Source organism: Lepidochelys kempii, chromosome 2 (assembly GCF_965140265.1).
Source record: "Lepidochelys kempii isolate rLepKem1 chromosome 2, rLepKem1.hap2, whole genome shotgun sequence".
Lineage (NCBI taxonomy): Eukaryota > Metazoa > Chordata > Testudines > Cheloniidae > Lepidochelys > Lepidochelys kempii.
In genome coordinates, this window is record NC_133257.1 from 267,661,250 (window position 1) to 267,679,991 (window position 18,742).

At 47.4% G+C, this 18,742-nt stretch overlaps 1 protein-coding gene across 3 annotated transcripts; it reads right to left on the bottom strand.

Moving 5' to 3' along the window:
* Window positions 1-2: 2 nt before the first annotated feature.
* Window positions 3-18,538, bottom strand: LOC140905780 (uncharacterized). Of its 3 annotated transcripts, XR_012156941.1 has the most exons (6): window positions 18,387-18,538; window positions 16,828-16,954; window positions 15,936-16,043; window positions 11,093-12,769; window positions 5,545-5,739; window positions 3-129 (listed from the first exon to the last, which is right to left on the bottom strand). XR_012156941.1 is itself a non-coding variant. In XM_073329253.1 (4 exons), the coding sequence occupies exons 1-4, from the start codon at window positions 18,435-18,437 to the stop codon at window positions 11,538-11,540; spliced, it is 1,518 nt and encodes a 505-aa protein (XP_073185354.1). In that variant the 5' UTR covers window positions 18,438-18,538; the 3' UTR covers window positions 8,489-11,537. The 3 variants fall into 3 exon arrangements, 1 of the variants encoding a protein (XP_073185354.1); XR_012156940.1 differs by lacking the exon at window positions 3-129 and having other exon boundaries at window positions 1,629-5,739; XM_073329253.1 differs by lacking the exons at window positions 3-129; window positions 5,545-5,739 and having other exon boundaries at window positions 8,489-12,769.
* Between the last annotated feature and the right edge of the window lie 204 nt (window positions 18,539-18,742).

An 18,742-nucleotide genomic window follows, 5' to 3' on the forward strand; every position in this document is an offset into this window, starting at 1 on the left:
CAGAGGTTTGAGGGGTGTAGCACGTCAGTGTTGGCAAAGCAGCTTGAGATCCTGAGAAATCAGGTGCTGTATAAGAGCAAAGCAGTCTTAAACAAGATCTCTTCTCGGTGCTGAGGTAGCGAACTGCATCTGGTTCAGTGATGAAGTGAAGGCAGCAATTAGAAATAAAAAACAATATATGAAAAATGGGAAAAGGGGAAATAGATAGCAATCAATATACATTAGAATTCAGGATGTGTAGAAAATTGATAAAGGAAGCTGAAGACATCAGGGAAAAATCCACGGCTGGCAGAGCTAAGGGTAATAAACGGGAGGTTTTCTAAATGTGTTAGGAATGAAAGAAATCCTAGAACTGGTATAGGCACATTAAATGATGGAGATGGAGGACTTGTGGCAACTTAGAGACTAACCAATTTATTTGAGCATAAGCTTTCATGAGCTACAGCTCACTTCATCAGATGCATAAAGTGGAAAATACAGTGGGGAGATTTATATACATAGAGAACATGAAACAATGAGTGTTACCATACACACTGTAACCAGAGTGATCACTTCAGGTGAGCTATTACCAGCGGGGGGGGGGGGGGGCGAAAAGAACCTTCTGTCGTGATAATCAAGGTGGGCCATTTCCAGCAGTTGACAAGAACATCTGAGGAACAGTGGGGGTGGGGGAATAAACATGGGGAAATACTTTTACTTTGTGTAATGACCCATCCACTCCCAGTCTTTATTCAAGCCTAAGCTAATTGTATCCAGTTTGCAAATTAATTCCAATTCAGCAGTCTCTCGTTGGGTCTGTTTTTGAAGTTTTTTTGTTGAAGAACTGCAACTTTTAGGTCTGTAATCGAGTGACCAAAGAGACTGATTTCAGAGTAGCAGCCGTGTTAGTCTGTATTCGCAAAAAGAAAAGGAGTACTTGGCACCTTAGAGCACTAACCAATGAAAGCTTATGCTCAAATAAATTGGTTAGTCTCTAAGGTGCCACAAGTCCTCCTTTTCTTTTTGCAAAGAGATTGAAGTGTTCTCTGACTGGTTTTTGAATGTTATAATTCTTGACATCTGATTTGTGTCCATTTATTCTTTTACGTAGAGACTGTCCAGTTTGACCAACGTACATGACCATCTCTTTGGTCACTCGATTACAGACCTAAAAGTTGCAATTCTTCAACAAAAAAAACTTCAAAAACAGACTCCAACGAGAGACTGCTGAATTGGAATTAATTTGCAAACTAGATACAATTAACTTAGGCTTGAATAAAGACTGGGAGTGGATGGGTCATTTCACAAAGTAAAACTATTTTCCCATGTTTATTCCCCACCCTGAGCGTTCCTCAGACATTCTTGTCAACTGCTGGAAATGGCCCACCTTGATTATCACCACAAAAGGTTTTTTTCCTCTCCTGCTGGTAATGGCTCACCTTACCTGATCACTCTCGTTACAGTGTGTATGGTAACACCCATTGTTTCATGTTCTCTGTGTATATAAATCTCCCCACTGTATTTTCCACTGCATGCATCCGATGAAGTGAGCTGTAGCTCACGAAAGCTTATGCTCAAATAAATTGGTTAGTCTCTAAGGTGCCACTAGGCCTCCTTTTCTTTTTGTGAATACAGACTAACACGGCTGCTACTCTGAAACCTGTCGTGATGGAGATGATAACACTGTTAATAGTGATACAGAAAAGGATCAATATTTGTGTTCCATATTTGGAAAGGAGCAGGGTGATGTACTCGATCACATGCAGATGATGAAGTACCTTCCAGTCTGTTAGTAACCAAAGAGGATGTTAAAGAACATCTCCTAGGGATAAGCATTTTTAAATCAGCAGGCCTGGACCCAAGAACCCTGAAAGAGCTGGTGGAGGAGATCTCTGAGATTAGCACGTCCTGTTGAGCCCTGGCACGGGCAGTGGTGGCACAAGTCTCCCCGGCCTTGGCCCTGGCTGGAGGAACTCCTCCGCAGTGGGAGGGCCTTGCCAGCTTGCAGACCCTGTCACGGTGGCCACTCCGGCTGCTTGTGCTGGTTTTGATGACAGGTCTAGGCCCAGCTCCCAGCTCAGCCCAGTGGATAAACAAACAGGGGGACAGCAGCTCCCCCGCTAAGCGTGGAAGGAAATCTCCTTGGAGCTGGGTTAGGGGAACTCAGCTCTTCCCATCACTGGGAACCTGCAGCAGGAGGAGCTGGAGTGTTTCTGGGGCACTCGGCCTTCCCGCCAACAGCAGCAGCACCTGTCAGAGGGAAAAAGAGTCCACCTGTGTCTGACTCCTCCAGCAGAAGATCTGTCCCCTGCCACCCAAGCCAACCTGCCAGCTCCCACTTCTCTGGAGAAGAGGGGAAAAGGAGCCACTCCTCCTACCGCCTCCATCCATCCTCCAGGCCCCCAAGGAAGGACAGCCACATTCAGAAGCTTGCATAAAAGGCAGGAAACATTTCTGGGTGGAAAAAGTCCCTTTATTCCCTCCACTTCAATTGGGTTTGTGCATCAGTGCGAAATACTCGCTGGGGCCCTGTCTGAGTGACAGCCTTTCTAGGAGTGGGGGCACGGAGCACTGCAGATGTGCCCGGGGACCCCCACATGGCCCGCCTTCAGCTCAGGCCTCCTTTGGACAGGAACTCCTTCCTCAAGCATGTTGCCTCTTGTCCCCATTCTCTTTTTCTTGCTGTGTCCTATCACTAGATGACCTCCTGAGGTCCCTTCCAACCCTGAGATTCTATGATCACCACAAGATGCCACAATGACGGATAACACTGAGACCCACCATGGCAGGTCCTGAAAGAGGTGATCACACTCCTAGTTTAATCTACTTAGTCAGTGTGGCTATATACCTAATGGATCTAGGCTGGGACCATCAAACAGTGTGGGCAATCCCAAGCATTCAGAAATCATGAGTCAGGTGCCAAAAAATCATGATAGTTATTATATTATTATATTTTAAATCAGTCTCTTCTATGGCACTTTTCATCAGGAGAGCTCAAAGCGCTTCACAATCTTTTATGTATTTATCTTCGTGACACATCGGTGAGGTAGGGCAGTGCTATTATCCGCATTTTACAGATGGGAAACTGAGGCACAGAGAGGCTAAGTAACTTTCCTAAGGTCAGACAGGAAGTCTGTGGCAGAGTCTAAAAATTAAGTCCTTTTTATTTGTCTTCTGTTTTGTGAGCCTTTAAGTTACACCTACTTCATGTTTTCAAGCTTTTCCCTGCAACCATGAGGGTGAGAAACTTCTTTTTTTTTTTAAATGAACACTGCAATTTGCACCTATTCTCTTGATTCCAGCAGCTGGAGCTCTAGAAAAACCACCAAATATTGAAAGATTTATAGCAGAATCACACAAGTTAGCAACACTGATTCACACAGCAACTATCGGGGCACGGGAACAATTTTTATAGTGGGGGTGCGGAGAGCCATTGAATCAAACTGTAAACCCCTTCAAACCAGGGGGTGCTGCAACACCCGCCCCTAGTTCCAGCACCTGTGGCAACTGTCACATAGTAATAATGCCCTTCCATACTGGCCTAAGCTGGATCTGAACTGCTGACCAAGGGGTGAGAAACGCTTTAGCTCATTCTGGATCTACTGAGCCCCCCTTCACGTGTTGCTTTGTATTTTAATTTCTTTGTTTCTTATTTTGATGCAGAACACTTGAGACAACATGGAAAAATGAACTAAATTATTGAAATTCCATGGTCTGTACTATGCAGGAGATCGGGCTTAATGCTCATAATGAGTTTTTCTGATGTTAAAATCTATGGGTGCGTGTATACTGCAGCTGGGACACACTTCCCAGCAGGGGGAAGCTTTCGCAGCCAGGGATAGCTCAGGTGGCAGCTTGGACTAACCACTTGAGTACATACCCAGGGGGTCTGCATGGATTTATCCTGTGCTCCCCTGACTATTGTTAGCCCACGAGCTCGAACCGAGGTAGTGTGGGTCTGTCTACGCTAAGCTGCAGTGTACATATAACCTATGTATATACGAAACACCTATTCGTCTATGCCTACAATTTCCTTGTCTCCTGAAGTACCAGGAATAGTTCAGACCATAAATTTCTCCCAGGCAGCCTGAATCATATCATTTGTATATAAATAATTGTAAAATCAAGTTAAACAAATACACAGAGTCGATTGTCTTCTGCAGTAATGAAGGGAACTAACCAAAGGTGGAATTAACTGAACTTGATAAACACCCAGCTGATGATCAACTTGTGTTACACAGAGACACGGATAAAAGAGAGCTGCAAATATTGGAGAGATATAAAGGTGGGTGAGGTAGTACCTTCTATTGGACTAACTTCTACTGCTGGGAGAAATCTCACCTCACCCACCTTTCAGAGTAACAGCCGTGTTAGTCTGTATTCGCAAAAAGAAAAGGAGGACTTGTGGCACCTTAGAGGCTAACCAATTTATTTGAGCATGAGCTTTCGTGAGCACCTTGTCCCTCTCCTATCTTGGGACCGACATGGCTAAAATCCCACTGCAAACATAGATACAAATATTTTCACTTGTGATAGGCCCAACTGAAGGGCCATTCATGAACTATTCTTTATTATAGGCTGTGCAGCTAAAATGTATGTCTCAAGGCTGCAGTCCGGGAGGGCGCTGTTCCTGTTATAAACGAGACACACAGGACTGCGCTAAGAGCCCGATTTTTATTTCCTAGCCCCAATCGAGTACAAAAGAGAATACATGGCATGACACATGACAAGCATCAGGATCTGCTGATTTCAGGGGCACTGTTAATCTTCCTATTTTTTCCTTTTGAAGATCAAACACAAATAAAACAGATCACCCCAAAACCCCCACTGCCCACGAATACAGCCAGCTCGTAAATTTATGATCTAGATGGAGGTCAGACCAGACAAGCTACATCAGGCTCTACTCACTGCCCACTACTCACTGCCCAGAGGACACCATCCATCTGCTTAGCATGGTGTCCTCTGTACAGAATCCAGTCACATGCAACAACTTCATCTCTTTGATTCCAACTACATTAAATGCTTGGAACTTCCTGACCTTTCACTAGCTGGCCACCCATCTAGAATCACTCTCTCAAGCTGCTGTCGTCACTTGTCTTATTCTCCAGAAGTAGCTGAGGCATATTTACTTCATACTCCTGCAGCTCCAGGATTTCACAATTTATAGGCACTCCCAAAAGCCTGTCCACTATGAAAAGCTCCTTGCAAGGCCTGTATTTTAATATTTGAGGAGTACTCTGGCAATTTCGTGATCATTTCCAGAAGCGAAGACAGTGCTTTCCTCCATGGCTTCCCGGCCCAGAGCAGCTGCATTTTGGATGAATTGGAAAGGGCCAATAAGGCGTTGTGGAAACGACGACTGTACTAATCAGGATTGGAGAATATTGGAGCACAGATGAGAGTTTCAGATGGTGGATAGAAGAGAAAGGTTTTAAAACATTTTTTAAATTTTATGAAAGAAAAAGCAATATTTAGATATGATCTGGATGAGTGGAAAAGTGAAATATAAGAGGCCCAAGATCACACAAAAATGTTTCTGCAAGATTTCACAGAGACATTTCTCACCAGTTTTGCACAGCTCTGCCAGACTGACGCTTTCTGTCAAATGAGTGTTGACCTCCAGATTACATTGGAGAAATCATCTTTTCATTATTATTATTTGTAAGGTGGTAGCACCCAGAGGCTGGAGTCCGGATCAAGGCCACGCTGTGCATAGGGCTATGCAAACAGAGAGAGTCCATGCCCCAAAGAGCTTGCAATCTAATTGGAAACAAAACATAAAGTATAAAAAACAATAGGAGGGAAGACAGAGATGTGGGGATGAGGGGAACAATAAGATCACCTGGTCATGCACATTACAGTCCCAACTAGTAATATATATGCTTGGTGCTTCAAAGGGGCTAATTTTCCCTAGACTAAAGGAAATTGATTGTGATGAAAAATTTAGATAGAAAAGCATGAAGGAAAATTGGGAGTTCTTTAAGAAGAGTTTATTAGTTGGCCAAAAAGCCACAATTCTACAATCAAAAAAGACGACGACTTTGGCTAAAAGGCCATCCTGGTTCAGGGGTGAATAGAAGGCAGCCAATATAATACAATATAACAAATGGGAAAAAGGGGACTAGATAGCAATCAATGCAAATTAGAAGTTATGAAGTGTAGAAAATTGATAAGGGAAGCTAGAAACATTTGGGAAACATCCATAGCTGGCACGAATCAGGACAATAAGGAGTTTAAGTGTATTAAGAACAAAAGAAATTCTAGCAATAGTATAGGCTCATTACTAGATGGAGATGGTAAAATGGCTAATAACGATGCAGAAAAGGCAGAAGTGTTAATAAATATTTCTGTTCTGTATTTGGAAAGGATGATGGAGTACTTTGCAATCCATTAGTAACCAAAAGAGGATGTTAAACAATATCTCCTAGGGATAAACATTTAGGCCTGCTTATTTTAAAATAACTTGCACCCAAGAGACCTAAGTCTGGTCCGCTGATGTTAATTTTTAATAAATCTTGAAATACCAGGAAAATTCCAGAAGACTGGAGGAGTGGTAACGTTGTGCTAATATTCAAAAAAGAGGCAAGTAGGATGACCTGGGGCACTACAGGCCAGGTGGTCTAATGTGAATCCTGGACAAAATACTGGGAAAGCTGATACAGGAGTCAGTTGATAAAGAATTAAATAGTAGGAATATAATTAATTCCAGTCAAGATGGTTTTATGGAAAATAGGTCTTGTTAAAAAACCATGTCATTTTCAGATGAGATTACATGTTTGGTTGACAAAGTTAATTCTACATATAATAGACTTGTAAGGGGGTTGACTTAGTACCACATGACATTCTGATTACAAAATTAGCACTGTACGATAGCCATAAAACACCAATTAAAAGGATTAAGAACTGACAAGCTCACAGAGCTCAAAAAGTAGTTATCAATGGTGAATCATCCTCACTGAAGGGGAGTGTTTCTAGTGGGGTTCTGTAGGGATTGGCGCTAGGCCCAGTGCTATTTAACATGTTCCTCAGGGATCTGGACAGGGTGACACAATAATTAGCAGAGTGTGGAATAATGATTAGGATAGGGCAGTCATACAGAGCAATCTGGATTGCTTGGTAAAATGGGTCCATTCAACACAATGCATTTTAATACAGCCACACCCAAAGTTATGACAGGTTTCAGAGTAACAGCCATATTAGTCTGTATTCGCAAAAAGAAAAGGAGTACTTGTGGCACCTTAGAGACTAACCAATTTATTTGAGCATAAGCTTTCGTGAGTGAGCTGTAGCTCATGAAAGTTTATGCTCAAATAAATTGGTTGGTCTCTAAGGTGCCACAAGTATCCAAAGTTATACATCTAGAAACAAGGAATGCAGACCACCCCTACAGAATAGGAGACTTGTCCCAGAAAGCAATGAATCTGGAAAGTTTTAGAGTCCTAGTGGACAAATAACTCAATGCGAGCTCCCAGTCCAATGCTGTGGCAAAAAAGGGCTGACGTGATCCTGGGTGTGCAAACAGGGAAGTAGGGAAGTGATTTTACCTCTGTATTCAGCACTGAGGAGACTGCTAGTACTGGGATACTGCATCCGGTTCTGGTGTCCACATTTTAAAAAGGATGTTGAAAAATTAGAGAGGGTGCAGAAAACAGACAGAAAGGATTCAAGGGCTGGGGAAAATGCCTTACAATGGGAGACTTTGAGCTCAATCTGTTTAGCTTATCAAAAAGAAGACTGAGAAGTGACATGACTTTGACTCCCTCGGGGAACTGATGGGCAGGAGATCCCCTGGGAGAATAACATGAGGGGGAAAAGGAGTCTAGGAGAGCTGGCTGTATTTTAAAGAATCCTTATTGAGGTTACAGGGACAAACTATCCCGATGTGTCGAAAGAATAGTAAATATGGCAGGCGACCAGCTTGGCTTAACAGTGAAATCCTTGCTGATCTTAAACACAAAAAAGAAGCTTACAAGAAGTGGAAGATTGGACAAATGACCAGGGAAGAGTATAAAAATATTGCTCAGGCATGCAGGAGTGAAATCAGGAAGGCCAAATCACACCTGGAGGTGCTGCTAGCAAGAGATGTTAAGAGTAACAAGTAGTAAGAGTAACAATCTTCAGGTATGTTAGCAACAAGAAGAAAGTCAAGGAAAGGGTGGGCCCCTTACTGAATGAGGGAGTACTTGTGGCACCTTAGAGACTAACCAATTTATTTGAGCATGAGCTTTCGTGAGCTACAGCTCACTTCGTCGGATGCATAATGTGGAAACTGCAGAAGACATTATATACATACAGAGACCATGAAACAATACCGCCTCCCACCCCACTGTCCTGCTGGTAATAGCTTATTTAAAGTAATAGAGTAAGTAATAAATAAGATAAGCTATTACCAGCACGACAGTGGGGTGGGAGGAGGTATTGTTTCATGGTCTCTATGTATAGAATGTCTTCTGCAGTTTCCACAGTATGCATCCGACGAAGTGAGCTGTAGCTCACAAAAGCTCATGCTCAAATAAATTGGTTAGTCTCTAAGGTGCCACAAGTACTCCTTTTCTTTTAGTGAATGAGGGAGGCAACCTAGTGACAGAGGATGTGGAAAAAGCCAATGTACTCAATGCTTTTTTTGCCTGTCTTCACGAACAAGGTCAGCTCCCAGACTACTGCACTGGGCAGCACAGCATGAGGAGGAGGTGACCAGCCCGCTGTGGAGAAAGAAGTGGTTCGGGACTATTTAGAAAAGCTGGACGAGCACAAGTCCATGGGGCCGGACGCACTGCATCCGAGAGTGTTAAGGAGTTGGCGGATGTGATTGCAGAGCTATTGGCCATTATCTTTGAAAACTCATGGCGATCGGGGGAAGTCCCGGATGACTGGAAAAAGGCTAATGTAGTGCCCATCTTTAAAAAAGGGAAGGAGGAGGATCCTGGGAACTACAGGCCAGTCAACCTCATCTCAGTCCCAGGAAAAATCATGGAGCAGGTCCTCAAGGAATCAATCCTGAAGCACTTAGAGGAGAGGAAAGTGATCAGGAACAGTCAGCATGGATTCACCAAGGGCAAGTCATGCCTGACTAATCTAATTGCCTTCTATGACGAGATAACTGGTTCTGTGGATGTGTTGTTTCTTGACTTTAGCAAAGCTTTTGACACAGTCTCCCACAGTATTCTTGCCTGCAAATTAAAGAAGTATGGGCTGGATGAATGGACTACAAGGTGGATAGAAAGTGGGCTAGATTGTCGGGCTCAACAGGTAGTGATATGGCTCCATGTCTAGTTGGCAGCCGGTATCAAGTGGAGTGCCGCAAGAGTTGGTCCTGGGGCCGGTTTTGTTCAATATCTTCATAAATGATCTGGAGGATGGTGTGGATTGCACCCTCAGCAAGTTTGCAGATGACACTAAACTGGGAGGAGAGGTAGATACACTGGAGGGTAGGGATAGGATACAGAGGGACCTAGACAAATTAGAGGATTGGGCCAGAAAAAATCTGATTAGGTTCAACAAGGACAAGTGCAGAGTCCTGCACTTAGGACGGACGAATCCCATGCACCGCTACAGACTAGGGACCGAATGGCTAGGCAGCAGCTCTGCAGAAAAGAACCTGGGGGTTACAGTGGAGGAGAAGCTGGATATGAGTCAACAGTGTGCCCTTGTTGCCAAGAAGGCCAATGGCATTTTGGGATGTATAAGTAGGGGCATTGCCAGCAGATCGAGGGACGTGATCGTTCCCCTCTAGTCGACATTGGTGAGGCCTCACCTGGAGTACTGTGTCCAGTTTTGGGCCCCACACTACAAGAAGGATGTGGAAAAATTGGAAAACGTCCAGCAGAGGAGAACAAAAATGATTAGGGGACTGGAACACATGAGTTATGAAGAGAGGCTGAGGGAACTGGGATTGTTTATTCTGCGGAAGAGAAGAATGAGGGGAGATTTGATAGCTGCTTTCAACTACCTGAAAGGGGGTTCCAAAGAGGATGGCTCTAGACTGTTCTCAGTGGTAGCAGATGACAGAACAAGGAGTAATGGTGGGGAGATTTAGGTTGGATATTAGGAAAAAGTTTTTCACTAGGAGGGTGGTGAAACACTGGAATGCGTTACCTAGGGAGGTGGTGGAATCTCCTTCCTTAGAGGTTTTTAAGGTCAGGCTTGACAAAGCTCTGTCTGGGATGATTTAGTTGGGGATTGGTCCTGCTTTGAGCAGGGCGTTGGACTAGATGACCTCCTGAGGTCCCTTCCAACCCTGATATTCTACGATCACAATATAGAAGTACCTTCACTGGGAGAAAATGCCAGGCACTATAGAGCACTTTCATCTCGCGGAGAAAGGCACAACAAGAACCAAGACCTGGAAGCTGAAGTCAGGCAAAGGCAAGTTAGAAATAAGGCACATGTTTCTAACAGTGAGGGTGAATAACCATCAGAACAAACTACCAGCAAAAAGAGCGGATTCTCCATCTCTTGATCAAGACTGGTTGTGTAACCCACACACCTCCTGGGTGTGGTGTTGTGTCCCATCTAGTGGCACCTAGACCACTTAGAAAGAGAGAAATTAATGAGTCTGCTCTACAGCCTTAGCTAGCAGCCAGCTGGCTTTTAGCTCATGTGGTAGAGGCTCATGCACTAAGCTCCAGAGGTCCCTGGTTCAGTCCCGCCCGCCGATGACCAGGGTCTGTTGGCATCACAGTTGCCTTTCTGGAAGATGCTTTAGTCAAACACAAGAGACTGGGTTCAATACAGGGGTAACAGGGTGAAACTGAACAGCCTGTGCTAGACAGATGGTGAGACTAGATGATCCAATGGTCCCTTCTGGCCTTCAGCACCATGAATCCATTAAACTACTGCACCATGTCATGGTTTTCACCTGCATATGCCTCTCCCACCACACAGGGCACCTCACAGACACCCAACCGTCCTGCCCTTTACGGGGCCGGTGAAATATAGAGAGGTCGGAAATCCTGCCTGTCCTAGGATAACTACACAGAGGAGAGAACAGAAGGGCTTTATGGGGGTTCACAGGAAGGACAAGGCCCTCTATAATGATTCAAATACATCAAAGAAACAATAAGTGCCGTGAGACTGTGGCTGCTTTGAGGGAATGGAGGTGAAGCTCCTTCACCTTCTCCGGGGTGGAGTGTGTGTCTGTCGTGTTTCTTCCCCTCCATTCTCTGCCAGGAGCTATGAAGGGGTGATGGCTCCGGGGGTGGTTTCTCCGAGTCCCTGTGGAAGCAGTTTCCCCTCAACGGGGGAAGTGAGGAGGGAGTTTGGGGCAGGACGACTGCATTGACTATGGTCTAGTCTACACTACCATGCGCCGCTGTAGTGCGTACGGCGAAGATGCACTGTGCCATAGGAGAGCGCTCGCCCGTCGGTGTAATTACTCCACCTCAACGAGAGGAGGAAACTATGTCGGTGGGAGAGTGTCTCCCGCCGACATAAAGCGCTGTCCACACCGTGCTAAGTCCATGTAACTTGCGTCGCTTGTGTGTGTGTGTGGGGGGGGGGCTTTTTCACATCCCCGAGCAACTCAGTTACATTGACTTAAGTGGTAGTGTAGACAAGCCCTATGTCTGCGCCCTTTGGTGGGTTCTCTGGTGTTTGGCGAGGGAGTCTTTCCGCCGGAAGTGTTTCCCGCACTCCGAGCAGGCATAGGGCCGCTCGTCCGTGTGGATCCGGAGGTGGGACACCATCTGCTGCTTCTGCCGGAAGCGTTTCTCGCACTCCGAGCAGGCATAGGGCCTCTCGCCCGTGTGGATTCTCTGGTGTCTCCTCAGCTTCTGCTTCTCCCTGAAGCTGAGCGGGCACTCGGGGCAGCGGAAGGGCCTCTCATCCGTGTGGATTCTCTGGTGCGTGGTCAGTTCCTGCCTGCGCCGGAAGCTCTTCCCGCAGAGCGGGCAGTTGTAGGGCCGCTCCCCGGTGTGGATCCGGCGGTGCGGAATCAGCTGCTGCCGCTGTCTGAAGCACCTCCCACAGTCGGCACACTGGTAGGTCCGCTCGCTGGCGTGCGCTCGCCGGTGCGTTAGGAAGTCGTGCCTGTGAGTGAAGACGGCCTTGCACTTGGGGCAGGTGAAGGCCCGCCCTTTGGCCTGGCTCCCCTCAGAGCCACCTTCTCCCACGTGGGTTTTCTGGTGGACCCTGAGCGCCTGCTTCCAGCGGAAGCTCTTGGCACACTGCGTGCAGGGGTAGGGCCGCTCCCCCGTGTGGATCCGGCTGTGTGACACCAGCTGCTGCTTCTGCCGGAAGCTCTTGCCACAGATGGCGCAGGGGTATGGCCGCTCCCCCCTGTGCATCTTCTTGTGGGTGCAGAGATTGGCGGTCTGGCTGAACCTCTTCCCACAGTGAGTGCAAAGGTAGGGCTTCTCCCCTGTGTGGGTCCTCTGGTGCCTCCTGAGGTCCTGCCGTAGCCGGAAGCACTTCCCACACACTTGGCACTGGTGTGGATCCTTTATCTTGTGGACGCTGCGTTTGTGTCTGCTAAGGGCTCTCTCTCCCTTGAAACCAAGTCCACACATGTGACACGTAGCTGGGCTCTGACTCGTCTTTGGTCTTCCCTGCGCAGGGAGCCTCGGAGGTTCCTGGCCACCCCTTTCGCAGTCCCTTGGGGTAGCTGGCTCATTCCCCGCCAAGATCAGCTGCAGCCTCAGCGACCTGCGCTGCCTCTGGCAAGTTTCTTCCCGGTCGGGGCTCTGGAAAACTCTCTCTTCCGACCTACTCGGTAAAGTCCCGTGTGGCTCCAAGTTCTCAGGACCTTCCTCCTGCTGCTGCTGCTGCTCAGTTCTGCTCAGGCCTGCACCCTCTGGAGAGGAGAATCCAGACATTACTTCATGTTTTGCTGACAACACCACTGCTCCTAGGCAGTCGGGGAGGGGTTTCTATGGCAGAATCATCTCATCCTCAATGACAGGGGACACCCCTAAAAATGGGACATTCCTACAAGGGTCAATTGTGAGCAGGTGCTTAACACAATTAATGTTTATGATAAAGGGGAAAGATCTTGGGCTAAAATAGGGAGAGAAGAGGTTAAAGAATATTTGGATGTTAGATGCATTTAAGTCAGCAGGGCCTGATGAAGTTCACCCTTGGGCAGAGGTGCCCAAACTGTGACATGAAGGAAAATTCAGGGGAGCGGCGGGGCCCAGGCCAACTCCCAGGGCGGGCAGGGAGGGAGCACCACCCAGCCCCGCGCTGCTTCCAGCTCTGCTTGAGCCCCGCCTCCAGCCGCAGCCCCGCGCCTGGCCGTGGCTCTGCGCCCGGCCCAGGCCCTGTTCCTGGTCCCGGAACCACGCTCAGCTGTGGCCCCAATCTCAGCCCCCTTACCCTGTCCACATACCCTATCCTAGGAGCCACGGCCCCGCTCCCGGCCCTGGCTCCAGGGGGGTGGACAGGGGCAAAGGGGGCTGCGACCCTGAAAAGTTTGGGGACCACTGCACTATGGTACTTAAGGAACCAGTTGAAGCACTCTCTGAAACATTAGGGATTATCTTTGAGAACTCATGGAGGATGGGTGAGGACGCAGAGGACTGGAGAAAGGTGAACACAGTACCTATTTTTAAAAAGTGGGCAAAGGAGGCCTGGGGAACTATGGATCAGTCAGCCTAACTTCGATATCCAGAAAGGTAGCAGAACAAATTATTAAACAATCAATTTGTTCAAACCTAGAGGATAATAATGTAAGTAACAGCCAATATGGATTTGTCAAGAACAAATCATGTCAAACCAATCTCATTTCCTTCTTTGGCAGGGTAGTTGGGCTAGTGGATAGGGGGGAAGCGGTAGATGTGATATGCCTTGACATTAGTGAGGCTTCTGACACAGTCCCACATGACACTCTCATACGCAAACTAGGGAAACGTTGTACAGATGAAATTACCATAAGATGGGTGCACAACTGGTTGCTAAACTGAACTCAAAGAGTAGTTATCAATGATTCGCTGTCATAAGAATGTAAGAATGGCCACACTGGGTCAGACCAAAGTCCATCCAGCCCAGTATCCTGTCTACCGACAGTGGCCAATGCCAGGTGCCCCAGAGGGAGCGAACCTAACAGGTAATGATCTAGTGATCTGTCTCCTGCCATCCATCTCCACCCTCTGACAATCAGAAACTAGGGACACCGTTCCTTACCCATCCTGGCTAATAGCCATTAATGGACTTAACCTCCATGAATTTATCCAGTTCTCTTTTAAACCATGTTATAGTCCTAGCCTACACAACCTCCTCAGGCAAGGAGTTCCACAGGTTGACTGTGCGTTGACTGAAGAAGAACTTCCTTTTATTTGTTTTAAACCTGCTGCCCATTAATTTCATTTGCTGGCCCCCAGTTCTTATATTATGGGAACAAATAAATAACTTTTCCTTATTCCCTTTCTCCACACCACTCATGATTGTATAGACCTCTATCATAAGTGGGAGGATCCAAAAGGGGCTGTTCTGGGTCTGTACTATTCAATAATTGTATTAAATGACTTGGATAACGGAGTAGTGAATATGCTTCTAAAATTTAGAGATGAAATCCAGCTGGGAGGGGTTGTAAGCACTTTGGGGGACAGGATTAGAATTCAAAATGATCTTGATAAATTGAAGAACTGGTCTGAAAGCAGTGAGATGGCATTCAGTGAAGAAAAGTGCAAAGGACTACACTGAGGAAGGAAAAATCAAATTCACAAATTCAAAATGGCAAATAATTGGCTAAATAGCTCTACTGCAGAACAGGGTCTTGCAGTTATAGTGGATCACAAATTGAATAGGATTCAACAATATGACACAGTTGCAAAAAAAAGCTAATATCATTATGGGGTGTATTAACAAGAGTGTCGTATGTAAGACATGGGAGGTCATTGTTCCACTCAGGACGCTTGAGGTCTCAGCTGGAGCACTGTGTCCAATTCTGGGTGCCACACTTAAGGACAAATTGCAGAGAGTCCAGAGCAGAGCAACAAAAATGATCAAAGATTTAGAAAACCTGCCCTCTGAGGAAAGGTTGAAAGAACTGGATATGTTTAATCTAGAGAAGAGAAGTCTGGGAGGCAGGGAGGTGAGGGAAACTAATAACAGTCTTCAAATATGTTAAGAGTTGTCAGAAGGAGGATGGGGACCAATTGTTCTTCATATACCCAGAGGGTAGGACAAGAAATTATTAGCTTAGTTTGCAGCAAGGGAGATTTAGGTTGACTGTGAGGGAAATGTTTCTAATTCTTAGGACAGTTAAGCACGAGAACACCTTACTCAGGGAGGCTGTGGAATCGCTCTCACTGGAGGTTTTAAAAACAGGTTGGACAAACACCTATCAGGGATGGTCTAGGTTTACTTGGTCCCGCCTTAGCACAGGGGGATGGACTAGATAACCCCCCAAGGTCCCTTCCAGCCCTACATTGCTATGATCCTCAGGCACTTACTGCTTTGGCTGGAGCCTGGCCCCAGGGTAATGCTTTGAGAGAGGTATGGGAAAGGCTGGAGGGTTCTGGAGAGCCTGGGAGTCAAGACAATCGGTGAAATTCAGTGGAGTTGCACCAGCAGTGACTTAGTTTAATCCTTGGGACAGAACATAAAAGGCTGCCATTTTAGGGCCTCTGAAAGGCATGCAGGAGGTGATAATGCCAGTGATCAGGGAGGCCTGTGTGTGGAGTCGGGGGGGGGGGGGGAAGGTCCGACACTGCACTGGGAAGTAGGATTGGTTGGGATTCTGACCCGGAGCAAGATTTCTGCCAAAACCCCCTATTAATCCTGGGAGTGTACTGCCTGCTGCCAGCTCCCCAGCTTGATCCTGGGCCCAAGAGCCAGCTGGTGAAGGGGGTGAGCTGGGCATGCATGTTTGTGGGTTTGACACTTGCCAGAACAGCCCTGCTTATAAAAACACTGCGGGAGAGAGACTGGGGCAGCAGCCTGTGACAGGGGCACTTGTCCCCAGCTCTGGGGTCTATCGTCAGAGCAGGTCTGACACAGTTTAGGTTATAACTTCTCACCATGCAAGGTGCATTCCAGCCTCTCTCTTTCCTCCTGCTGATCCATGACCCACGGCTCTTCCCCTCGTTCGATCCGCGATAACACATCAGGCGTGGTGCCTGCATGGCCTGTTTGTGGGGACGTAGATCAGAGGATGTTATGGTTTGGATTGCCACCATGGAATGCTGGTTACAAAGCCGTGTGAATGGTTTGACACCAGTTCCCTCCCTTTGCTACAGGCGCCATTTATTATGAATGGATTTAAAGCACAGATATCAAGGTATTCCCCCTTCCACCATCCAGCTGCTCCTTAGAAATGGATGCACCCTTTACAGTAAGATCCCAGTTACGTCCCTCCCCTGCCCTTAAATCACTTTAAAAAAAAAAAAAAAAATCAAAAACTTTCTGTTTACAGTCCAGGCCCCCATTGCACGTTTGAGGCCAGTCCTCTGAATGACAGGCTTGCAAGAAGCTGTGGCTGCAACTGGCTTGGTGTATGTAGCTTGAAACCATTACAGCTTTGTTTTCCTTTGTATGGCACCTTTCAGTTTCTAAGACTTCTGCCTCTCTGCAGGGGAGGCAGCCATTTTGCTTATAGAAGAGACTATATGCACACACTTTGCTCTTTCATGGAGACTTTCCTTTTGTTCTTTCTTGTTGCTATTTTCCTTTAATCTAAAATACACATCATTTTGGATTAAAACAATACGGTTGCTTTTTGTGTGGACACATGACAGCTGGAAATAGAAAACAGGAACAAAGCTGTTCAGTTTTTTTTAAACCCTCCTTAGGGGTTTACTCTAACAGGCCCAGCAATTTAGGAAATGCATGACTGGAGGTGAGCTCCACCCTTAAAACACATGGATGAATTTTGCAAAGCTCAGAGAGTATAAGAAGAAAATGGACTTTTACCCAGGGAAATCAGATTGTCATAATGTTCCTTCATCACGTCCCGATACAGCTCCTTCTGCCACTCTGCCAGCATCTCCCACTCCTCCCGGGTGAAATAGATGGCAATGTCCTCAAATGTCACCAGGACCTGGAATTGCAAGAGTTACTCAGCACCTTCTCTGCAGCTACCTCCTGACACCTGCACCCACAATCAGTGGCCACTTTATATCATTTTTGACTAAATTATTTGATCAAAGTAATACATTAAGTCAGTACCAGAGCGGAAACAGCAGGTAGGTGTCCTGGCTCCCAGTCCACTGCTCTAACCACTACACTACAGTAGGTTGTTATTTTGAGAGCTTCCTTCAGAGCAATCTTGAATTTGTTTTGCGTTGTGTAATGCAGGTTACTCTGCTAGATGTAATAAATAACCACTATGATGTTTTGCATTGTGGCAGGCTTGTCACATTTCTTTATTAGGTGTGGGCTTTGAACTATACTGATTTTACAATATGCTCACTGCTCCGCTTCTTCCAAGTGGGACAGGAGCCCTGTTACGCAAGGCACTATCCAGACCCAGAGACAGTCCCTGCACCAAGACAGGTAAAGGGCAATGTTCCAGTATTTGTAACAGAGAGCAGGGTAGAAGGGAGAGCACTGGGTAGATTAAGGCCAGTGTTGAGATTTCTCGAAGGAAAAGGGGCTGCACAAGCTGGTGTTAACTGAAATGGTTTCATGACATTAGTTGGTTAGAATTGATACCTAACCTTTGCGACAGTGTGATGCAGCCTGAGAACCGCCCCATGAAACGGACGAGCTCAAATGCCCGCTAGAGGGTGGTGTGTAGGGTGACCGGCTGGCAACTGTGAAAAAACGGGGCAGGGGTAATAGGCGCCTATATAAGAAAAAGTCCCCAAAAATGGGACTATCCCTATAAAAACGGGACATCTGGTCACCCTAGTGGTGTGGGACCATTCTGGTGACAGTCTCCCCCTCTCCTGATGTCCGAGTGGGGAGCAGCCTCGGGTCCTGACACCCAAACAAACAAAAAGTTGGAAGGTAACTTGTTATGTGCAAGCGAAAGGCCCCGTTTTACTCCCACTGTTGTCAATGGAGAGTTTTGCTGTTCAGCAGGAGCCCAGATTTGGATGAAACAAACAAAGCAACATTTATTTAACCCCACCCCACCCCACCCCCCCACGCCTCCACCAACACCATCAGAGCCAGGCGCTTTGCGGGGTGAGCATCCAGCACTCCAGTCCTTCTCCTTAGCACGCTAGCCCCGTGGAAAGCGGCTGGTGGGGGGCTGTCAGGTCCCGGCTGCCCCTCCCAGAGCGGTCCACTGCCACTTTCCAGCTGGATGCTCCGCCACAGACAGCGCCTTGCCAGGAGATCAGCCAGGCGGCTGCGCTGGGGAAAACGGGATCTGCCCCTTGATAAGCGGGGGCAGGGCTCGATGGGCCACAGCCAGACCTGCTCGCTGCAGGGCCACCGACAGCCGAAGGAGCAGCCGTTCCCACCGGCCCGGAATCCGGCCTGGTGCCTCCCCGCTGCCGCGCATTTGACTGCCTGGCTCCTACCTGCACAGCGGCCCCGGCTGGCGTCGCCTCTTCGGCGTCTCCTCCCTGCATGCCGAGCCGCTCCTCGCCGCTGCAAGAGCCGGAAAACTCCCCCTGCAGCCTGGGGCCCTGTCTCCGGCAGAGCCAAGCCAAGCCCTGCCCCTGCCCCTGCCCCTGCCCCAGCCTCGCCACCGTAACCAGAGACGGGAAGTCGAGCGAGCCCGAGAGGGAGCTCACACCCAGAAGTCCCCGGGCCAGAGCTGGGCTGTTTCAGGGACCGGAAAAGGCCCTTTATAGAACCGTGCCTGCAGCCAGGGCAGAGGGCTTGGCCCACAGGACAGTGGTTCTCAGCCAGGGGGACGCAGAGGTCGACCGGG